The sequence below is a fragment of the Melozone crissalis genome, unplaced genomic scaffold, assembly GCF_028551555.1.
Source record: "Melozone crissalis strain CALT ecotype California unplaced genomic scaffold, PUWL_Pcris_2 ptg000018l_1, whole genome shotgun sequence".
NCBI classification, from domain to species: domain Eukaryota; kingdom Metazoa; phylum Chordata; class Aves; order Passeriformes; family Passerellidae; genus Melozone; species Melozone crissalis.
The window spans coordinates 29,516,048-29,535,316 of NW_026535796.1; the positions used below are offsets into that span (position 1 = coordinate 29,516,048).

The 19,269-nt window shown below is 38.4% G+C and overlaps 1 protein-coding gene across 2 annotated transcripts in view; it reads right to left on the reverse strand.

The window, feature by feature from the left end:
- The window catches only part of PRKD1 (protein kinase D1), a 116,121-nt gene extending 97,082 nt beyond the window's left edge, over positions 1-19,039 (reverse strand). For both annotated transcript variants that reach the window (XM_054275349.1, XM_054275348.1), the window contains exon 1: positions 18,743-19,039. In XM_054275349.1, the coding sequence (XP_054131324.1) occupies positions 18,743-18,931 (189 nt within the window). In that variant the 5' untranslated portion in view covers positions 18,932-19,039. The remainder of the gene's footprint in view (positions 1-18,742) is intronic.
- Between the last annotated feature and the right edge of the window lie 230 nt (positions 19,040-19,269).

A 19,269-nucleotide genomic window follows, 5' to 3' on the forward strand; every position in this document is an offset into this window, starting at 1 on the left:
GTTCATAAAGTGATTGTAAGGGAGAAACAAAGTTTGACCACCTGAACTACTTACCCAAAACCAATTTGGCAAAAGTATTTAACTACAACACTATCTCAGAATTTCTCTAAATGTGAAGCATTTACAGATATTTTCTAAACATAGAATATTTCATCACTGAATGTGATGATATGACCAGTTGCAGGAGGAAAACAAAAACATTACACATATTTCTCTGGATTATTAGGTCAATTGGCAAACTGTAAGAAGCATTTCAGTTTTTCAAACCCAGTGATAAAGCACATGAACATTGGTACAAATAAATTCCATTCTCTTTGTATGTTTCTGAATCAGTATAACAGTATATATATCTCAATATACACAAAAAGATGTTTAAGTTTGCAAAGCCAGACATTCAAAAATTCAAAGTGCCAAAATTAAGGCTGTCTATGAAAACTCCATCTGCTCTGCAGGACCATACTACTGAGTCACTACACTTATAATTATACTACTCGTGATGCCTCCATCAATCCATGCCTGGAATTAATTGGTTTGTTTTCCCTTTACTGTTTGGATACAGTATGGAGCAACTTATTTGAAGATGCTGATCATTTTTGTAAATAACAATTGAGAAAAATTTTCTTAACTGCTTTTTTATGATACTGTTTGCTAGAGTATATCAATATTTTTTCAAAATATTGTTGTGTTAACAGGCACATGAAATGAGAAATATGATTAGGTCTGTGAATTGTCAGGAACTTAGTCCAAGGAAGAGAAAGCCAAAAGTAGCTGCCTGTGCCTGGTTTGATCTTACATGTTTGTCTGCCTTCCAAAGTACTTCCCATTATATGCAGCAAATACAAACCAAGAAATGAAGGTGGCACACCCTCTGTGTCACAAAATCTAAGGAAGGGATGTGGTTAAAGCCACAGCATGAACACTAAGGGAAAACACTTTTTTATACATTTATATAAATGTACACAGTTATATATACAGTTATAAAAATACATACAGGTATATAAATATATATGGCTATAGACATGAAGGGTGATGGAAGGTAATTGAGAAGATAAAGCCCCAATACCTTCTTCCCTTTTGCTCCTTCCCTACACCCAAAATCAGTCTGTATTTGTTATATCATGTTTAATTCATTCAAAATGAAGCACTTCTTGAAGTAGCAGTTGCAGGCTCTGATGCTTTAGCAAGTCAGGTCTCATGGACTGAGCAGACACAAAGCAACAGAGCAGTATTAGTTACTTGACTTGCTCCACAAAGCAATTTGGCAGCAGGTATGGGAAGAAATACAAACACAAAAAATGGCACATAACTTTATAAACCATGCCATTATCTCTTTTCTTTTACCAGTTTTCTCCCTGCCTTATTCACTAGATACACTTCAAAATCTGCAACAAATTAGACTGGAAAAGAGAAAGTTGCATGGAGAGCTCACAGCAACCTTTCAGTATCTCAACGGGACCTACAGTAAAGCTGGAGAGGACTCTCCATCAGGAACTCTACTGATAGGACAAGGAGCAATGGGCACACATTGAAAGAGGGGAAACTTGAGTGTGATACTAGAAAGACTTTTCACTGTGAGGGTGGTTAGACAACCCACAGTAGTGTTAGACAATCCTGGCAGTGCTCAAGGCCAGAGAGGACAAGGATCTAGTGATCTTGGTGTCCCTGCCCATGGCAGCAGGGTGGGACTGGATGATGATGATGATCTTTAAGTTCCCTTCTAATCCCTTAACATTCTATGATTCTATACTTTCATGTTGGCCTTCTCTAGCATGGACCTATCACTTTAAATCTACTAGATATTCACTACTTCAATGTATTTGTGCAGTGAGCTGTACAAACATGATTTCCTGCTCTACTATTGCAAATAACTTAGAACATAGCATGTAAGTGGTTCCAGATAGAGATGTTGCATAAATAAACAGATGTCAACAGTTTTACAGCTCTGCCCTAATTGTCTTCTACTTTTTCAAAGGTCAACCTCAGTTTGAACATTTTATAGAGCATCTTATTCTCAGGTTTAAAAAAAAAAAATAGATATTGTTAATTTTTTTAAATGGGTACACTTCTTCCATTATTTCAGTCAGTAAATTCCACTATGTTTTTGCTCCCTAGTTTTCATTCCAAAAATCCTATTCACTCATGTAATGTTGGGGAGAGGCCCTGAAAATTTGTTTCTTCCAAGGGCCGTTTCTTGCAGCTAGAGTAGCACATGCACTGACTAGTAAGAACTCACTCATCACTTGTGTCTCCTAAAACTGGTATCTAAGTATTTCTACAGCTCTGAAAGAATTGTTGGGCTTGCACAAAAAGAATTCAAAATCTAAAAGAAGAAAAACCTTCAGGTTCCCCAGGAAACAGATTCCTTTTGTAGATACACAATCTCAAGTGCCCTCAAGTGCTGGCTGACATTCAGGGAGCTATGCAAGAAGCATGCATGTGCAAACAGTTGATGGAAAAACAAACACAAAACAACCTAACACTGGAAGTGTATGGCAAATTCAAAAGTTCACACGCAACTATTTCTCAAGGCTTTTAGATCAGATCTAAATGACCACTTCCATCCAGGCTCAAGTATTTATTTTACTGTTGCTTAATTTACTTGAAGGAATGCAGGTGACTATCCTCATCTTGACAGAAAGAGAAAATCTGTGGCAGCTACAGAGAGCATTAAGGACATTACTACCTTAATATTCAGTAAAGGCCTTGCTTTAAATATAATTATATTCTTAAGATGTAAAGTCAAATCACATTAAAGTTTTACAGCTTCAAACTCTAAACAAAGTAAAAGTGCAGTGTTTTTCCAAGTCAGTTTAAATCAAATTTGTTCTCCTTGGAAGAACACAGTCAAGATTAAAACACAAGATTCATTCTGGGCTAAAACTGTGCACAGCATTTCCTTGTATGTTTTTTAGCATATTATTCCTGAGTTTAATTATACATTGTCCATTGCATAAAATGTAATATTTATGCTTGTCTGTGGGAATAAATTACATTCTCTTAACAAAAAGCTGGAAATAAAAATGTAACTGATACTTGTCAGTTATGCTCGTCAGATTAAGTTGTAAAGGCTTTTTGAACTAAATTAATTTGGCAAGCCAAATCTTCTGTTTTGTTAAAGAATTCTTCCTCTACAATCCCCTCTGGAGAGGGGACAAAGACAAACCAAAATGTTCCAAAACACTACATATCTCACCTAGACCTGTATTTTTGTAGTTTCTGTAGTTCAAAACAAATTGCCCTTGCTCTCAGTCAAATATTCCCAAAACATAAACACATTTCCAGCTATTTTTTCTCACCTTGCCCCCGACTTTTCAAATTGATTTACCTATTCTAATTGCATTGGTCATTGCTTACTCAACTGATTTCCTACATCATAACATCACAGCAGATTAAATCGGGAATCTGCTTCACGATTATCCCAAGCAGGTCACACAAAATGTAATTCCATTTTTAATTGGAGAGAGAGGAAAAAAATGGATGCAATCAACAAGTATTAGAACTCCAGTTCGGATTTCCTCCACATTTCATGAGACAAAGACCAAACAAATTGGGTTTAGTGTATGATGAGCAAGAGCACACCCATTCAGCAGATCACCCCTTTTCATAAGCATTCACGCATACTAATATCATAACAACAAAATGCTCAAATTGAAGATAACTTCAGAGGATCTAGTTTTTGCTCAGATTTATGGCTGTAAGCAGAAATAATATGACCAAAGGTTTTAAATGTACATTTTACTGCTATATCATAAAGTTCCCAATATATGTGAAGCATGAACAAATTTATCCTATTAAAGCATCGCAATTTTCTACAAGTTTTTAGATATGCTGGTCAGTTTAGACCACAAGATTCTGGAAAATCACTCCAGCTTGCTGCTTTCAACCAGAAGGATTTTCCAACCTTTTAAGAAGCAACTTCACAAATACAAAAAACTTAAATCAGTTTACAACTGAAATACAGTATGTCTTCCCATATGCAACATATCTGCACCTGCTACCGTATTGCAAAGTCTAATTGATCTTGGAGACATCCTAAATATTTTAGCAAAAGTCAAGGCTGCACTTTTCTGAATCTCGTCCAATATGAAAGAGGAGACCACTTAGGATACTGAGAGACAGATTTGATAGTTTTAGGCTGTAGATGTTAAGCTGACTGAATAGGCATTGTTCAACAACCATCCCTTTACTTAACTCCTACAGAGAATATTAGAGATGGATAAGAAGTCACTGAAATGTCTTCATGTAGCCCTCAGGTTCATTAAACTGATTTTCACTGTCTTGATTTTGGGGAGGAGAGATCACATTATAATTTTCGTATGTATGGCTGGATTTCTGTTGATAAATCCTAATTACGCTACATCTATTTTTAAAAGGCCTCTAGAGAGATTGCACAAAATATCATTGAGAAAGCCTGTAAAATTAGCACATTTTCAAATTTCATCAGTATGCATAATCTTTTTTACAAAAAAACCTGTAAGGTAGAGGCATTCTTCAGGGAAAATACAACTGATTTCCACATAACCCAGACAAGATAAACTACTGTCTCAGATGATCCATAACTTCACTCAAATCCTTATATAAAACCAAGTACTGGAAACACATAAAGAAAAATACAGAATTCATCATCTTTTCTTAACTCTCTCAGGCTCTTTTCTTGGTCAGTTACAGTGAAATTGAGACTTTCTTGATTATTTTTTATCAAGAAACGGGGTCAGCATAGCCATAATGACACTTGAAAAAAATTGCAACATATATTCAGTAGGAAAAATAACACAAGATAAACTAGCCATTTATTTCCTACCTGCAGCAAGCTGGTACTTGCTGGTAAGAGATAAAAATACATAATTAATTTAAAAATCTTTAAGTAGGACCAAAAAAATGTGGAAAATTAGAACATTTTGCTTTGAAAACCATGATGCTACACAGCTTTACAAACACTTCAAAATTCAAAATTTGAATTTCAAAAATTTTTGAATACTCTAACACAACTACATCCAATATGCCTTCAGATTTATGAGTCACATTTGATTCACTTGTAGTAATACATTTTAAAAATGGGTTGAAAAATAAATTGAGGAGCTGTAAGAACTTTTAACAAAATACAGCAGTGTACACACTTCTAAGTCTTAAGCTTTTTTATGTACTATTAATTTATGTGTTTGACTATTTTTCTTCTCTTTGGATAAAGTGATTACATGCAGATCACTCTTTCATTCCCCCAGAAATGGTCTGATTAATTTTTAAAGCACCATTTTGTCATTAGTTAGGGATTTGGCAGAAGAAAACACAGCTGAGACACATCAATGTAGTTTCAGAAAGCAGAGGGTAGAAGATAAACAGTGTTTGAAACTGTGTGACATAAGCACGTCTGCACACAAGGAAATAGAAATGTGAAAATAAATACAGGTAAAGTGCTGGAAAGATCTTTTTTTCCCCCTCCTGTCAGAAGAAAACAAATACCTACTAAGACAAACAACCCCTTTCAAATCATGCCTGTTTCTAGAGCTGCTAGCTGAAATTTTGTTTGTAGCAATAGCAGCTTGCTTACCTGGCTGTAGCACAACCTGGCACACAACTGAAGACGCAGAGCAGATATACACATATTACACAAAGAACAAGTGTGCTTCACTTTTTTTCCTGAATAAAAATTCAACCAAAAATTTTAAAAACTTCCTCCCCTCACAACAATTTACTTCAACGTATGTATTTAAAGGCTTTTTGGTTTCTGTTTTGTAATTAACAAACATTATAAGTTGATCATTACCTAAAATCAGGAAGAATTGCCAAAAGACTGTTCACTGACAGTATAACACCTAACCAGGGAAATCTCCAATGGCCATTTATCCACCTTTCTGCACACAATTGCTACCCAGAGCCTTCTTGGGCTGAGCACTCAGACCTCATTTGCACCTGGCAGCCCTGTAAATGACTTCAACACTACTCAGAAATCCATGACATCATACATAACCCAAGTAATAAAAACTGAAAACATAAGAATGTAGGTACCAAATACACCAGGGACCAGATGGGGAAAGAGGGAAGTCTAAAAGTAAGACAGTAAAAACTCAGAATATTGCCTAGAACAGATCACTAACTTAGATCTTTATTAGAACTTTTAGATTGTTTATTAACTTGAAAGACTACTCTAATTGGTCCAAATTGATTTCAGAATTAAACTTTTGAACACTGCAGGCACCACAGGAAAGCTCAAATGCTATCAAAACCTGCAAGAAGTTAAATTTCATCTCCATATCAGTGTGCTCCCCATTGAGCCAGCCCTGTAAGCTGAGTAAACATGCAGTGTTGGCTACAACAGCAGCACAGCTCCTCTGCAGTGCAGGGATGAAAAGCCTTTATAATAAACAACTAATTTAGGAAAGCATATTAATATTCTACCAATATTTCAGAAATTACACATAACTAGAGAGCCCAGTAACAATCTTCTTTAGCGTTATCTGCTGAGGCAAGCTAGAAGGCAAAACTAAATCCAAGGATGCCCAATGATTTGCATCTATTTAATCTGGTAATAATAAAGCTTGATTTCCAAAGTATTTGTCTCACAATAGTTTGTGAATTCTGACACACATTTTTCTATGCTTAAGCCTATTGAAATGTTTGCATCCCATATGAATTCTCTCCTAACTAAAACCCTGAAGTCCAAGGCAGCCTCCCTTCAGTAACATCACTTGGCCCCTTGTTCTACCCAAATGACAGCCTCTCTGAAAAAAACAGAACTAAGTTTTCTTTGCTATTACTAGTTTTTCATCAAATGTAACTAAATTTGATAAATATGAAAAAAAACCCAAAAAACAAAAAAAAACTGGGCATGAGAGAGCAGGGATGAAAAAGTAAAAAGCAACTTAATTCTCAGAAAAAAACCAAGATCTAGTTATTTTGATAGTAACCACTCAATTCACCTGTTATTTGTTCCCATTCCCCCACTGACATCCAGAGAAAGAACAAAAATACAGATTATTCTAATTTAAAGCTTCATGCATTTTCAAACTGTCACAGAGCTGGTTGGTTATCATTTCATAAGAATCTAAATGCAAACTCTAGAATCAAAAACAGCATCATTCTTGGATTAAAAGAAAATAATTATAAATGTAGTTATCATAAGGTGCAGATTCAAATTTTTTTAAACTTTTATCCTATAGTTTATCTATACTCATTTAAGCATGTTCTCAACAATGGCAAGTGACATTCAACATCTTTTTGTTTGAAACACATAAGGAAAAGAAGAGGATAACAATCAAGCCACACTAGTGAAAGATTTTTATGCATTCCTATTCAAAAGATGGAAGTTAAGCTTTGACTTGCTCTTTGGAAAGCCCCTCTTGTTACGTAACGATTTTTTGGCGTTTTCAGAAACTCTTGTACTGCTAAATAGAGGGGGGAAACAGTGACATTATTACTCAAAAATTTAGTTAACAGAATAAAAATATTCTTTCTAAATTAAACAGGGCAGCTTCACTCACCAGCAATTGATGGAGACATGCTCTGTATCAGTTGATGGAGACACTCTGTACATCACTGAGACAAGTTATTTTTCCCTTCAGATCTTTTTCTGAGGCAAGTTTTTACATAGGGATTATTGACCTCTCAAACAAGGAAGCAGACATTTGCTGACCTTTTAAATTGATGTGATGAAGTTTTTTGTTCTTAGGCCACCTTTGAACAAACAGGTGTGATATTCAGTAGCTTTTAAAAAAGTTTAGAAATTCTTGTTTCACATATCAGTCTTCACAAGGACTGTACTCTCCTCACTATATTATACCCAAGAAAATGAGACTTGCTCAACTGTTAGTAAAACTGACACAAATTTATTTTTCCCTTTTTAAACAACATGAATTATTTACTTCTGGGTAGACTAAGGTATTAAACAAAATTATGTGACTGCAGTATGAAACAGTGCTCTGAATGCTACCAAGTGTTGTTAACATTCTTCACTTTAAACAAACAATTGCACATATGCGCTAACTGGGAATGCACAGCATATAAAAATATGTTGAAAAATCAGCAGCCAAGTTTTAAGTTGAACTGCATGCCCTTAGTTTACTCAACTGTCTACCAACCCAGGACATTAATTTTAGATGCCTAGATTACATAATGTCACCAGTCAATAAGAGCCTGTTAAGAAGCACAGGAAAAATAAGCACAGGTGAAAGAGGAATTAAAACAAGAAGCAATACAACAATCACCAATTTTAGCTGGGCTGTTACCTTGGTCTTCCCACCAAGCCCTAATAAATAACCTGCCCTGCATCTTCTGCCCTGCAAAACACCTCTAACACGCACGTGTCCTCCCTGCAAAGACAGATAAACCAAACATGTACTGCTCAGTTCACTTCTCAAGCACTGTATCATCTTCCTTCCTTGAAAAGTTGCACATTGTTCCATTTGAAATGAATTTGCAACAGATGGGTGTGTTACTTTACTGTATCAATCCTTCCTTTCATCTCTGCACAGACCAACCCACCACCATTCCATAACAATAGATAACTCAGCAGACCATTCATCTAACTACTCTTTATGTCTAATCTGTAAAATTTGAGGTCTTTATTTCATATGGAAAGGATTGGTGTAGTTTTTATTAATAATTTTACTTAAGGAATTACTGTGCTTTTGCCCACCACGCAAGATGGATTTCTCATAGGAGTTTTTTTCAAAGGTACTGCCAATAAACTGCTGGCTTTATATGCTGAGATATCATTCAATGCAGTTTAAGATGTGGTGTAATCACCACCTGTCCACTACACCCTGACTGCAAAGTACTGAAAGGAGGGACTTGTTCCCTGTACACAAAATACAGCAATATATAATAAGGTTCTATTATATTACAGGCCACCTAATATCTATTAGGCATTAATGTAACAAATAGACAAATATAAACAAAGATTCACTGCATGCTCTGAGAATCACAGAAACATCAGAACCTCTGAAAGTTATCTAGTCTGACTTCTCTCTTATAGCTGAATTATCATCGACACAAGGTTTTGTTTTCCCAAGTGCAAAAACGGAGGATGAAATCTCCACCATCTCTCTGGGTACCTGTTGCAATATTGCACTGTTCTCCTATCAAAGAAATTTTAACCTAGTGTCCAATCTGAATCTCTCCCAAACCATAACTCTCAGTTCTTGGTTTCAGCCTCTGTCACCAGCTGGAAGAGCTTAGCTGTATCAGCTTTGTAAACTCCTCTTCAGGGGTCACATGAAGAACCAATTTAGCACCAAAAGACAGCTCAGAGCCTCCCCAGTTTTGTGAGAGTTGCTAAATAAAAGTAATCAAATGAAAGAAAGAAAGAGGTTTACATTGGATGTTCATTTATACTAGTTTAAGAACTGAAAGTCAGGACACTGGCATTTCTTTGTAAGGTTTGAAAAACATGTCAATCCCAGGATCAAGTCCACATGGCATGATACATGACCAGAAACATAGATTAAAGATATACCAGAGAGACATTTCTAGATGTAGAGGACAAGAATTTTTATTTTCTGAATTATTTGATTTGACTATATTTTCTGCCTGACAATCTGTTACAGTTACCTGAACTCTTGATGCTATGACAATGTGCCTTGTGACAAAATGGCCTGTAGGTATATTGTTACATGAGAAGGATAACATACAGACAGCAATGTTTAATTTTCCTCCAGAAATCAGGAAATCACATAGTCTAAAATCAAGAGATCTTTTTCCCTAACTTAATTCCCTCCATCCATATAAGTGCACACATGCTTTGACCAGATTGTTTCAATTTTCACTCACCTTTTTTTTAAGTGTAGGACAGCCAACTCTTTAGGAAAAAATGCAGTGAAAACCATGTGGGTTTGGAATTGAACAGACTCCTACTCATATTCTACATATCTTGCTGCATTCCTTCTATTTAGAGGTAAGTATAATAAATATAACAGAGCAAAGGCAAGAATTCAACCTTTCAGCTATCTACAGTAAGTATGTTTTTATTATTCTGGTATTTTCACATTTTCCTAGATGTACTTGATTTTGGGTGGCAACACAACCCTCAGAGAGATAAGAACAGCACTTACAATATTAGACAGCATGATCAGCACACCTGGAGTCCTGTCACATAGACAGCAAACCTGTAATCCAGCCCTTAAAAGCTGATCCAAAAGGGGGCTGAACTTCAGAGCAAAATGGGAAAATTATTACAGCTTAACAGAAAACATCGGCTCATACTGTCATCTCCTTATCAGTGAGGTTTCCTTCATGGCACAGACCCTCACTCCATGGATTAATAACACAATTTAAGAAGTTTAACTCTTTGTGGCCCAAGGTTCTAAGGGGCTTTAAGAAATGTTTCAGCCTGAATCAGACCCTAGGCTAGGACCCATAAATCACAAAAGGACATGTTCTGATTCAGCTCTTTTAAAATGTGCAAGGTAGAGGCTTAGAGCTGGCAACCATGGTCATGGTTTGCAGCTTCTGTTAATGGATCTTTAGTATAGATCTTTATTTAGATCTTAGTATACACCTTGGGACTAAAGTCACATTGGGAAGACCTTTTTATGCCAACCAGTAATCAAAGTCTTTAAATGCCTATTTTTCTCTCTTAGAAAACAGCCAAGAACTAGATGTACATTCATGCTTCTTAATTAAAAAAAAAATGATATTTTTTTATCAAAATAATTACCTATGCATTATCTTGAATGTCATAACACTGTTTCTGATGTGGTTCTGACTCCAGAAGAGGCACACAAAACAGGTTACATAAGAGTTACAATCACAACATGAATATAAACGTATAGTTGGAGAAGTGAAAGCTTACCTCTTCACAAAATTTTCCTCAGCTGAAGAAGAAAACACATACAAGGAACAAGAAAAAGGAAGCCACAAATAGGTGGAGGAAGAGAAAGCAGACGACAGATATACTCTTTAATTTATGCCTAATTTTATGTCTATGCACAAATCACTGCAATATATCCACAGTACTACCTCAACATAGTGTGATGCACTACACTAACCTGCCAACCTTACATGTTGTTTCAGCAGATAAAATAGAAGAGCATTTAGAAAGCAAAAATCTGCTTCATGAAGTAGCTTACTTTCATGAAGTGCATATATCAATATTCTACACTTTCAATGATCAAAAGCTGATAATCACAATTTATTTTAATCATAAACATAGTTTTTGAGTGACAACAAGTCTGCCATCATTTTAGACCATCTCCTGGATAGAAATATTTAAAAAGAAAAAAAAGGTATCAAAAAGCAAGAGCTCATTTACCAGTACTAAAAGTGCATGAAGAAGGAAAAAGCTGAAAGCCTGTGAAAGAAATCTGTTTTGGTCTGCAAAATCCTGGATGTTCATGCCAAAACCACAAGCAAGGAAACTGTAAACAAAAGAGATGCCAGAGCAGAGCAGGTTATTTTGTAGCAAGTGAGTCAGGATTACAAAATTGAGGCAGCCTTTCTAGCAGAAACTAGAATTTAGCATCAACCCTGCAAAAGTGACACCCAAGTCTGATATGGAAAAATGAAACAACTATTTTCTCACCTCAGTGCCCGGCAAAATCATGGAGCAGCTCCTCTTGGACACCATGCTAAAGCATATGGAAAATAATAAGGTGACTGGGGACAACTACCATGGCCTCACTAAAGGCAAATCACACCTGAGAAATTTGGTGGCCTTCTGCAATGGGGTTACAGCAGCAGGGCATTATATACATGGACTTGTGCAAAGCAGTTGGCGCTGTCCTGCAGGACATCCTCTTCTGTAAGGTGAAGAGATGTGGATTTAATGGATGGACCCTTCAGTAGATAAAATTTGGCTCTATGGTAGGACTCGAGTTGTGGTGACCAGCTCAATATCCAACAGAAAGCAGTGAGGAGTGTATTCTCCTCAGGCGGTGGTACTGAAATGGGAATTTTTAACATCTTTACTGATGTTAGGACTGAGAGCACCCTCAGCAAGCTTGCTGCTGACACCACGCTGTGTGGTGCAATTGATGAGCTGGAGGGAAGGAAAGCCATCCAGAGGGTCCCTGACAGGCTTTAAATGGGGGCTTGTGCAAACCTCAGGAAGTTCAAAGAGGCCAAGCGCAAGGTCCTGCACCTGGATCGAGGCAATCCCTGCATAAATACAGCCTGGGTGGAGAAGGGATCAAGACTAGCCCTGGGGAGAGACTTCAGGGTGTCTGTGGATCAAAAAGCTCAACATGAGCTGTCAATGTACACTGGCTGCCCAGAGGCCAACTCTGAGCAACCTTACCCATTGTGTGATTCTGTGATCATTAAAGTGCCTTCCAACCACTAATCCTTCCATGATTTTAGCAGAACACACCAAAGAAAGAGTTTACAAATGACAATTTGGCAGTATGCAAAAGGCATGTAATAGCTCCAGAAGAAAGGGAAGTCTTCCTCCAAGCAGCAAGAAACATGTACAAGTCAACTGCTAGCACTGACTAAAGATATACAAAAAGATACACCACATATACAGGGTGTATCTACAGGTAAGTTCTACGGAGAAGATTAATCAACTATTTTAGAGGACAGTTCACCTGCACTTCAGATAAACACTTGAAAGAGACATTTTAATTATATACTTGATTGCAACTATGTAACCACCACCAGATTACATAACATCAACATAAACATGTCTGATGTCAACCAGTCAAGAAGCCAGAGATGATCTACACAACTGTAATTTAAAAAAATCCACAAACAATGCATGTGCTTATCACAGGTTGCTTGAGATATACACTGAGTACATTGAGACCAAGAATTGTCTCTAATTTTTAATTTTACATTTTTGTATCTTAAAAATAATTGCTAGCATAATCACCAGAAAAAAGCAAACACATATTTGGCAGAAGATTTTAACTGAAAGAGTTGCATATACAAAATACAGTAAAATTAAGACACCAAAAGTAACAATATGCAGATTTCACTAAGTGTGTTTGTTTCCTTGCAAGTAAACACAGTATGAACATATGGTAATAACCATACAGGCAGATTTCTCCAAACACAGAGGAGGGAAAAGAAAATCTAGGTAAAAGAACAAGTTAATTTCAGATGTTTGTGAAAGACTTCCAGAAATGACAGGAAAACACCTATAGTCAAAGTCCAAGCAAATCCTTACAGGGATTTGACACATGCCAGGGTGTTTCCCACGATCCACAGCAGAGATCTCATAAACCCACCACACTTTCAGGACACACTGGGCTTTCTGTGCATTCTCAGGTCATCATGTGGTTTACACTCAGTAGGTCTTCTATGGAACAGTCAGACCTTGGGTATTTCAAATTCATTAAGCACATGCCATACTATTTCCACATGGCACCTCTGTCTGGGAAATGTGGCAACTTCATTGAATAAATTCCACCCTTTCTCCAACAACAGAGCTGAATCTCACCAGCAGTGAGAGAAGTATCTCAAATGCCTATTCATCTTCTACTTCCTTTAAATCATTATGGAAATTATGTATTTCCTGGGGAAAGCATCAGTGCTTTCCCCAGCAGCATCAGTAACCCAAGATCAACACATTCCTTCTGTAATTCCTTTAAAAATTAAGATGTAAAGTGCTTGGGTTACAAGGCTGTCCTCTATCCAAAGCTACATCTTATTTTTTATTCTATGACAATGCATTCAATAGTCTTTAATCATTAGCTAGGAAGTTCTCAAATGCTCTACACAGTTTGTAGTATTAAACCCATTTTCCTTATCTGTATGCATGATGGATTACATAACAGAGTTAACATTTCTTAAAAACTCCAGTTCCTTTGAAGTAACTCAGACTGACTCCCTTTCACTGAAGTTATATTTTACTAGCATCTTCTCAGATATGGTAACTATAAAAGTAACTATAACTAAGCTATAAACTAATGTTACATACAGCGACTTACAGTTTTCAGGGTGGAGAAAAATAAATGTGAAGTCAATAAAGGATTAAACTCTAAACATCAAAAGTCTCCCTTGAGTTTGGAGGATGTTTATGTGCACAGTAACAAAGCACCTTGCATTTTTAAATTCAGTTTAACAACTTGATACTTCCACAACACAGGCGGAGGAAAACATTAGGTGCCAAGAAAACCTCACTTCATGGGAAAAAAAAATTAACACTTTGTTACCAGTGTACACCAGTAAAGACACCATGAGAATTGAACTTCCACAAATAAACACCACACCTGGAATAACTTTTCTAGAACATAGACAACATTATTGTGAATACATGAAATGTTTACATTGGCATGTTTGGATGAAGATACATGACTCTTGGTCAGCATGGCAAAAACCTGTCAGTTTCTTTGTTTATCGTGAAGCTAAAAATCTCCGTAGCACCTCATGTATGCTGAGCCCCCATCCGACTCTAAGGGAATTGTTTTCATTACCACCAGGCTTTTGTTTATTTTAGGAGAATGTGTAGGTTTGGGGGGAAAACAAACAAAAAAGCCCACCCAAACAAAAACACCCACAAACAAACAAATCCCCATCATTCATACAAACAAACCCCATAAGTTTTCCATGACTGCTTAAAAACATTGCAGAAAAAGACAAATATATTTTCACATCAACCTTTGGAAGAGGTTTTATTCTTTCTCTGCTCAGGCTACAAGAGATTCCAGCCTGAGAAAACAAAACTGAGTTAATTTTTGTTTTCCTTTTTTATTTATTTAAGAATAAGTTAGATTTTTCTTATAATGACAACTAGAAGCAAAAGTGAACACATACCTACTCCTGAATGTATTTGGTTCAATTCTCAGGAATACTCTTAAAATGGTTTGTGATTTGATATGTAGCAATTCTCCTAATTTAACACCAGATAACCTTACATAAAGATGAATCTGGGCACAGTATTCCAGTTGCAGTATGCTACTTGAACCAACTACTTTTCTTTTTGTCCTTTCCCTTTCCCAAAATAGCCTCTCTCCTTATTACTTTTTTTTCCCCACTGTAAAATTGCAGAATTATTCAAACCACTGAAAACCATCCACAACACCTTTAATAAATCAGTCTGAACTATACAGCCTATCAGCTCAAATTTTATTTCCTCTGTTTCTGATCACATTTTTTTCTTGTATTTATAATTTTTGTATTCCTGATAACTTCTAAGTCTTCAAGCGCTGAAGGCCTAAGCCAGCATATCATCTTAACAGCTGACCTAAGAGCTATTTTATAAAATACACATTCTCCAGTAATATAACACTGCCTTAAGTATTTACTTGAGAAGTCAAAGTTTCCAAAACTTGGCAATGCCACTACAGTACCCCAACTCATAATACGTGAGCTATAACGATGACAAAGAACCTCAAGAAACACAAAACACAAATAATATCTCCTTCAAATTAAACTTGCATGAATTTGTATTAAAAAGTTGCATAAAGATTACTCTCTTTGTCTTTTTAGAATAAAAAGTCTTTGGTAACACGGTAATTCCATATAGTTAAAGTGCACTTTGCATTACACTTTTGTCCTGGAGAAGTGGTTTTACTGCAGGCAGCTAACACAAAAAGGGCAATAATTCACACTAATTGTCTTCAGAAAACAAAGATTGTATTTTACAATATCCTCCCACTGTTCTTGTGGGACGCCAGCCTAGAAGTCAAACACTGGCATATATTTTAAAGTTGATCCTCATTTCTTGTCAACTACATCGTCATTTAAATGCTAAAGATCCATTTTAACTGAAGAAAAAATAATCCCACATTGACAAGTCTCAAGGTTTTCATGTCACTGGTTCTAAGCAAGACAAGCAAAACACACAAACCCAAAGGAATCAAATTTTGTTGTCTTCAGAACACTTCTTAACAGATTGAAATGTGTTTGAATTTATGCCAGAAATCAGTATGTACCATTTCATCTTCAGATCTGTAGAGGAAGTTTCTTTACAGTTATCTCAGGATAAAACTTCTGAAGCAATGTCTCTCACTGAAAATAGAGGAAAAGCCACACTTCGCTCATTCCGTTTTACACGTCATGTACATGACATCATCAATACAATTATACTCTCTTCCAAAATTAAAAACAAGAGAGCATTTATGCATGTGAACTCACATGTATATTATTTATATACAAAAACACCATATAAAGACATAGGAATAGAGTGTCTATTTGTATATACACCCATAAATGTATCTATACACACACACACAGTATTAACATCCTACTCAGGCCTACATATGCTCCATTCTGCACACTTTGAGAGGTTTATTTCAATTTAACAAAAATTTTGAACTGGAGTAAATTAAATGGGTGCATAAACCTGAGCAGAGTAAGGGTCATAATCACCTGAAATCAGGTATGCCCACATCACCATGGAAGAGGCTCCCTATAAGCAGATCATCTGACTCCGATACTGAAGAAAAGTCAGCACAATCCTAAAATAAAGCCGTGTGCAAGAAGACTGCTTGAATATTTAACAGCACACTACAGACACAGTGTTGATTTTAGCAGTCTAAGATGACAACCATCGAGAAAAACAAAACCACAATTTCTCATCCTTATATATTGTTTCAACTGTCCAGACCAAATAGGAAGTTTCGAAGGAAATTGTTGCCTAGTTGACCACTACTCTACAGACCCAGAAAAAACTTCCAAAATAACATGAGATTTCAATATAAAATTCTTCACAGTATAGTCTCCTGCTTGATTGTGATAAGCAAATACATCTTTGTTATAAAATCAAGAGTAGACACCATTGCAAATCATTTCAGGAAAAGATAAAATCATGAACCTACAACACACAAATAGTTATCTCATAACAGTTTTAGATATCACATAACTTTTTTAAAGTCTCTGCCAGTATGCCAAGTAACTTTGAATATCCAAAAAATCCCATCAGGATTAGTGAAACAATAAAATCATGTATATGGTGTATACACACTTGCAGTCTTAAGCTGAAAATGGAGGCTCTAAGGACTAAATAACATATGAATTGCTCTAGAGGGTGGAGGAGGTAGAGGCCACAATTTAACAAGAAAAGAAAATAAAAACAAACAAACCAAAGCCTTTCTTCCAGTTTTCCCTTTCTTTGAGCCACTTCCCTCTCGACTGCTTTGGGAAAGCAGATATTTCAGCTATGAGAAACTGGCTAGAAGAAAGTTTCTCATTCAAATGTGCCCTGCAGAGAAGCAGCTACATGATGCTCTCTTTTATACAATTATGAAACTGCAACAAACTAGTGATCAATATTTTTATGTCAGTACTTACTCAAGTAAGTTTGACTGTTTGAGCACAGGCCAGCAGTTTTAATTTTCTTTACACAATGGCACATTGTTAGGAAATTAGGTTTAAAATCAAGCTTACAGTAAGCCCATTAATTAATTAACTATTCAAGAACAGTAAATAGAAACAATGAAACAACAATCTTAGCTTTTCCACTATTGCTAGCACAATAACTTCTGAATAGTGAAACATGGAATACATTTAAGCTATTTCAGATGTATATGTAACCAAGCGGCAAGGGTTGGTCTAGCTTTAAAAACAAATATAGTAAAGTGAAAAGGTGCACCTTTCTCCAAAATTTAATTTTAAAAAGCAGGTCGCCATTTCTTAAACTATAAAGAATGCAGAATTTAGAAAAATGGATGCATATTTCACACTTTTTTGAAAACGCTTCGTTAGTTGCTCTTCAACAAAAAAGGAGTTCCACTATTCAGTGAAGTTCACGTTGATGATCTACAGAGAGATGTAAGGCAAAGCTATCAACTTAAAGAACTAAAAAAAAAAAAATACCAAATCAATCCTAGTCTGATTTTTTTTTTATCTCGGTAAAAACAAAGGGGGAAGAGAAAGAATTTTTTTCCATTATGATAATACTGAATATTTAGGCTGGCTTTTTTCTCCTTTGCAATCACTATACTTTTATCTATGGGCCTTTCACACAACAAACACGTATAAAGTAAAACTTCATGACACAACAGGATCGTTAAAACAGAGGAATCGGAGAAGACAAAGGCAGCGGCGGCTCAGGCAGAAGCCGGGCGGATTTCAGCGCACAGCGCGAGTTTCCCGGAGCGCAGGTGAACGCGCCTGACGGCGGTGCCGCTCCGGAGGGCTGCGCTGAGCGCTCCCCGCGGGCAGCGGGGCTCCCCCCGCCGGCCCGGTGACCCAGAGCCGCCCGCCGGGGCTGACTCGGCGCCCCCCGCGCCAAGGCCACCTGCCAGCGGCGGGGCTGCCCCGGCGCCACCCGCACCGCGCAGCGCCCGCCCCAGCCGGGCAGGGCAGCACCGCGGGGCCCCCGGCACAAGGAAAGGCTGCGCGCCGCTTTGAATCCTGGGCTCTCGGGGTTGGCTTTTCCTTGTTGCTGTTTGGTTTTTTTTTTTTTTTTTTAATTGGAAACTTTCCTTTCCCAGGAGAGGCCGGGACAGTGTGAACTGCCCCGGGGCGCCGCGCTGCCATCACAGCTGACAGCTTTCTGCCCCCCGCGCCCCCCCTTCCGCAGCATTAAAAAGCAGCGGATAGATCCGGCCGGAGTTTGTTTTTAATAACGGCTTCTAGTTCGCACAGGCACCTCCATCCCCTGGCAGCACAATAAAAGTCAAGCTCGCATGTGAGCATCCTGCACAGCGCCTCCTCCGCACCGGGGTCGCGGAGGGCACGGCAGAGAGACAAGTGGGGCGCCGGGGGCAAGGAAGTGGGGCCGGCGGCGGGGAGCTTGGGATGGGTTTCGTTTATCCCCGGAGCAGAGCCGCCGGGAAAGGAAAGTTCACAGCCAACAACAGCGGCCGCGGGCAGCGGGTCCGGGCTGGCGGGGAGGGGGCTCGCTTTGGGGCCTTCTTCTTACCTTCTGGTCTACGATGGAGCAAGCCATTTCCCGGACATGGGCGAGGCTGAAGTCCCCCGAGGAGTCCTGCAGCAGCAGCACGGGCTCCCGGCTCAGCCCGATCTGGAGGTGGAAGGCGACGCCGCCGCCGGCAGCAGCGCCCGGCGGCGGCAGCGGGCTGGGCGGCCGGATCAGCGGAGGGGCACTCATCGGAAACTTCCCGCCGGAGCCGCCGCCGGAGCCGAGGAGTCACGGACGGAGGGGCAGAGTCGGGCACCGCCGCGAAAAGTTTGCGGCCGCCCCGGAGGCGCCGGGCGAGTTTCCCCGCGAAGTTTCAGGAAAGTCCCGCCGAGCTCCTCCCGGGTGAAAATGGCGGGGGGGGGAGGGGGGGAGGACCGGGGAGGATGCAGACAGGAAAAGGCGGCGAGAAAGACGCGCGGGGGGAGCCCAGCCCAGCGCCGCCGAGGTGGTGCCGCCGCTCGGGCCGCTGGCGCCGTGCGCGGCGCGGGGGCGGGACGGGCCGCGCCCTCCGCCGGGACGGGCCCGCG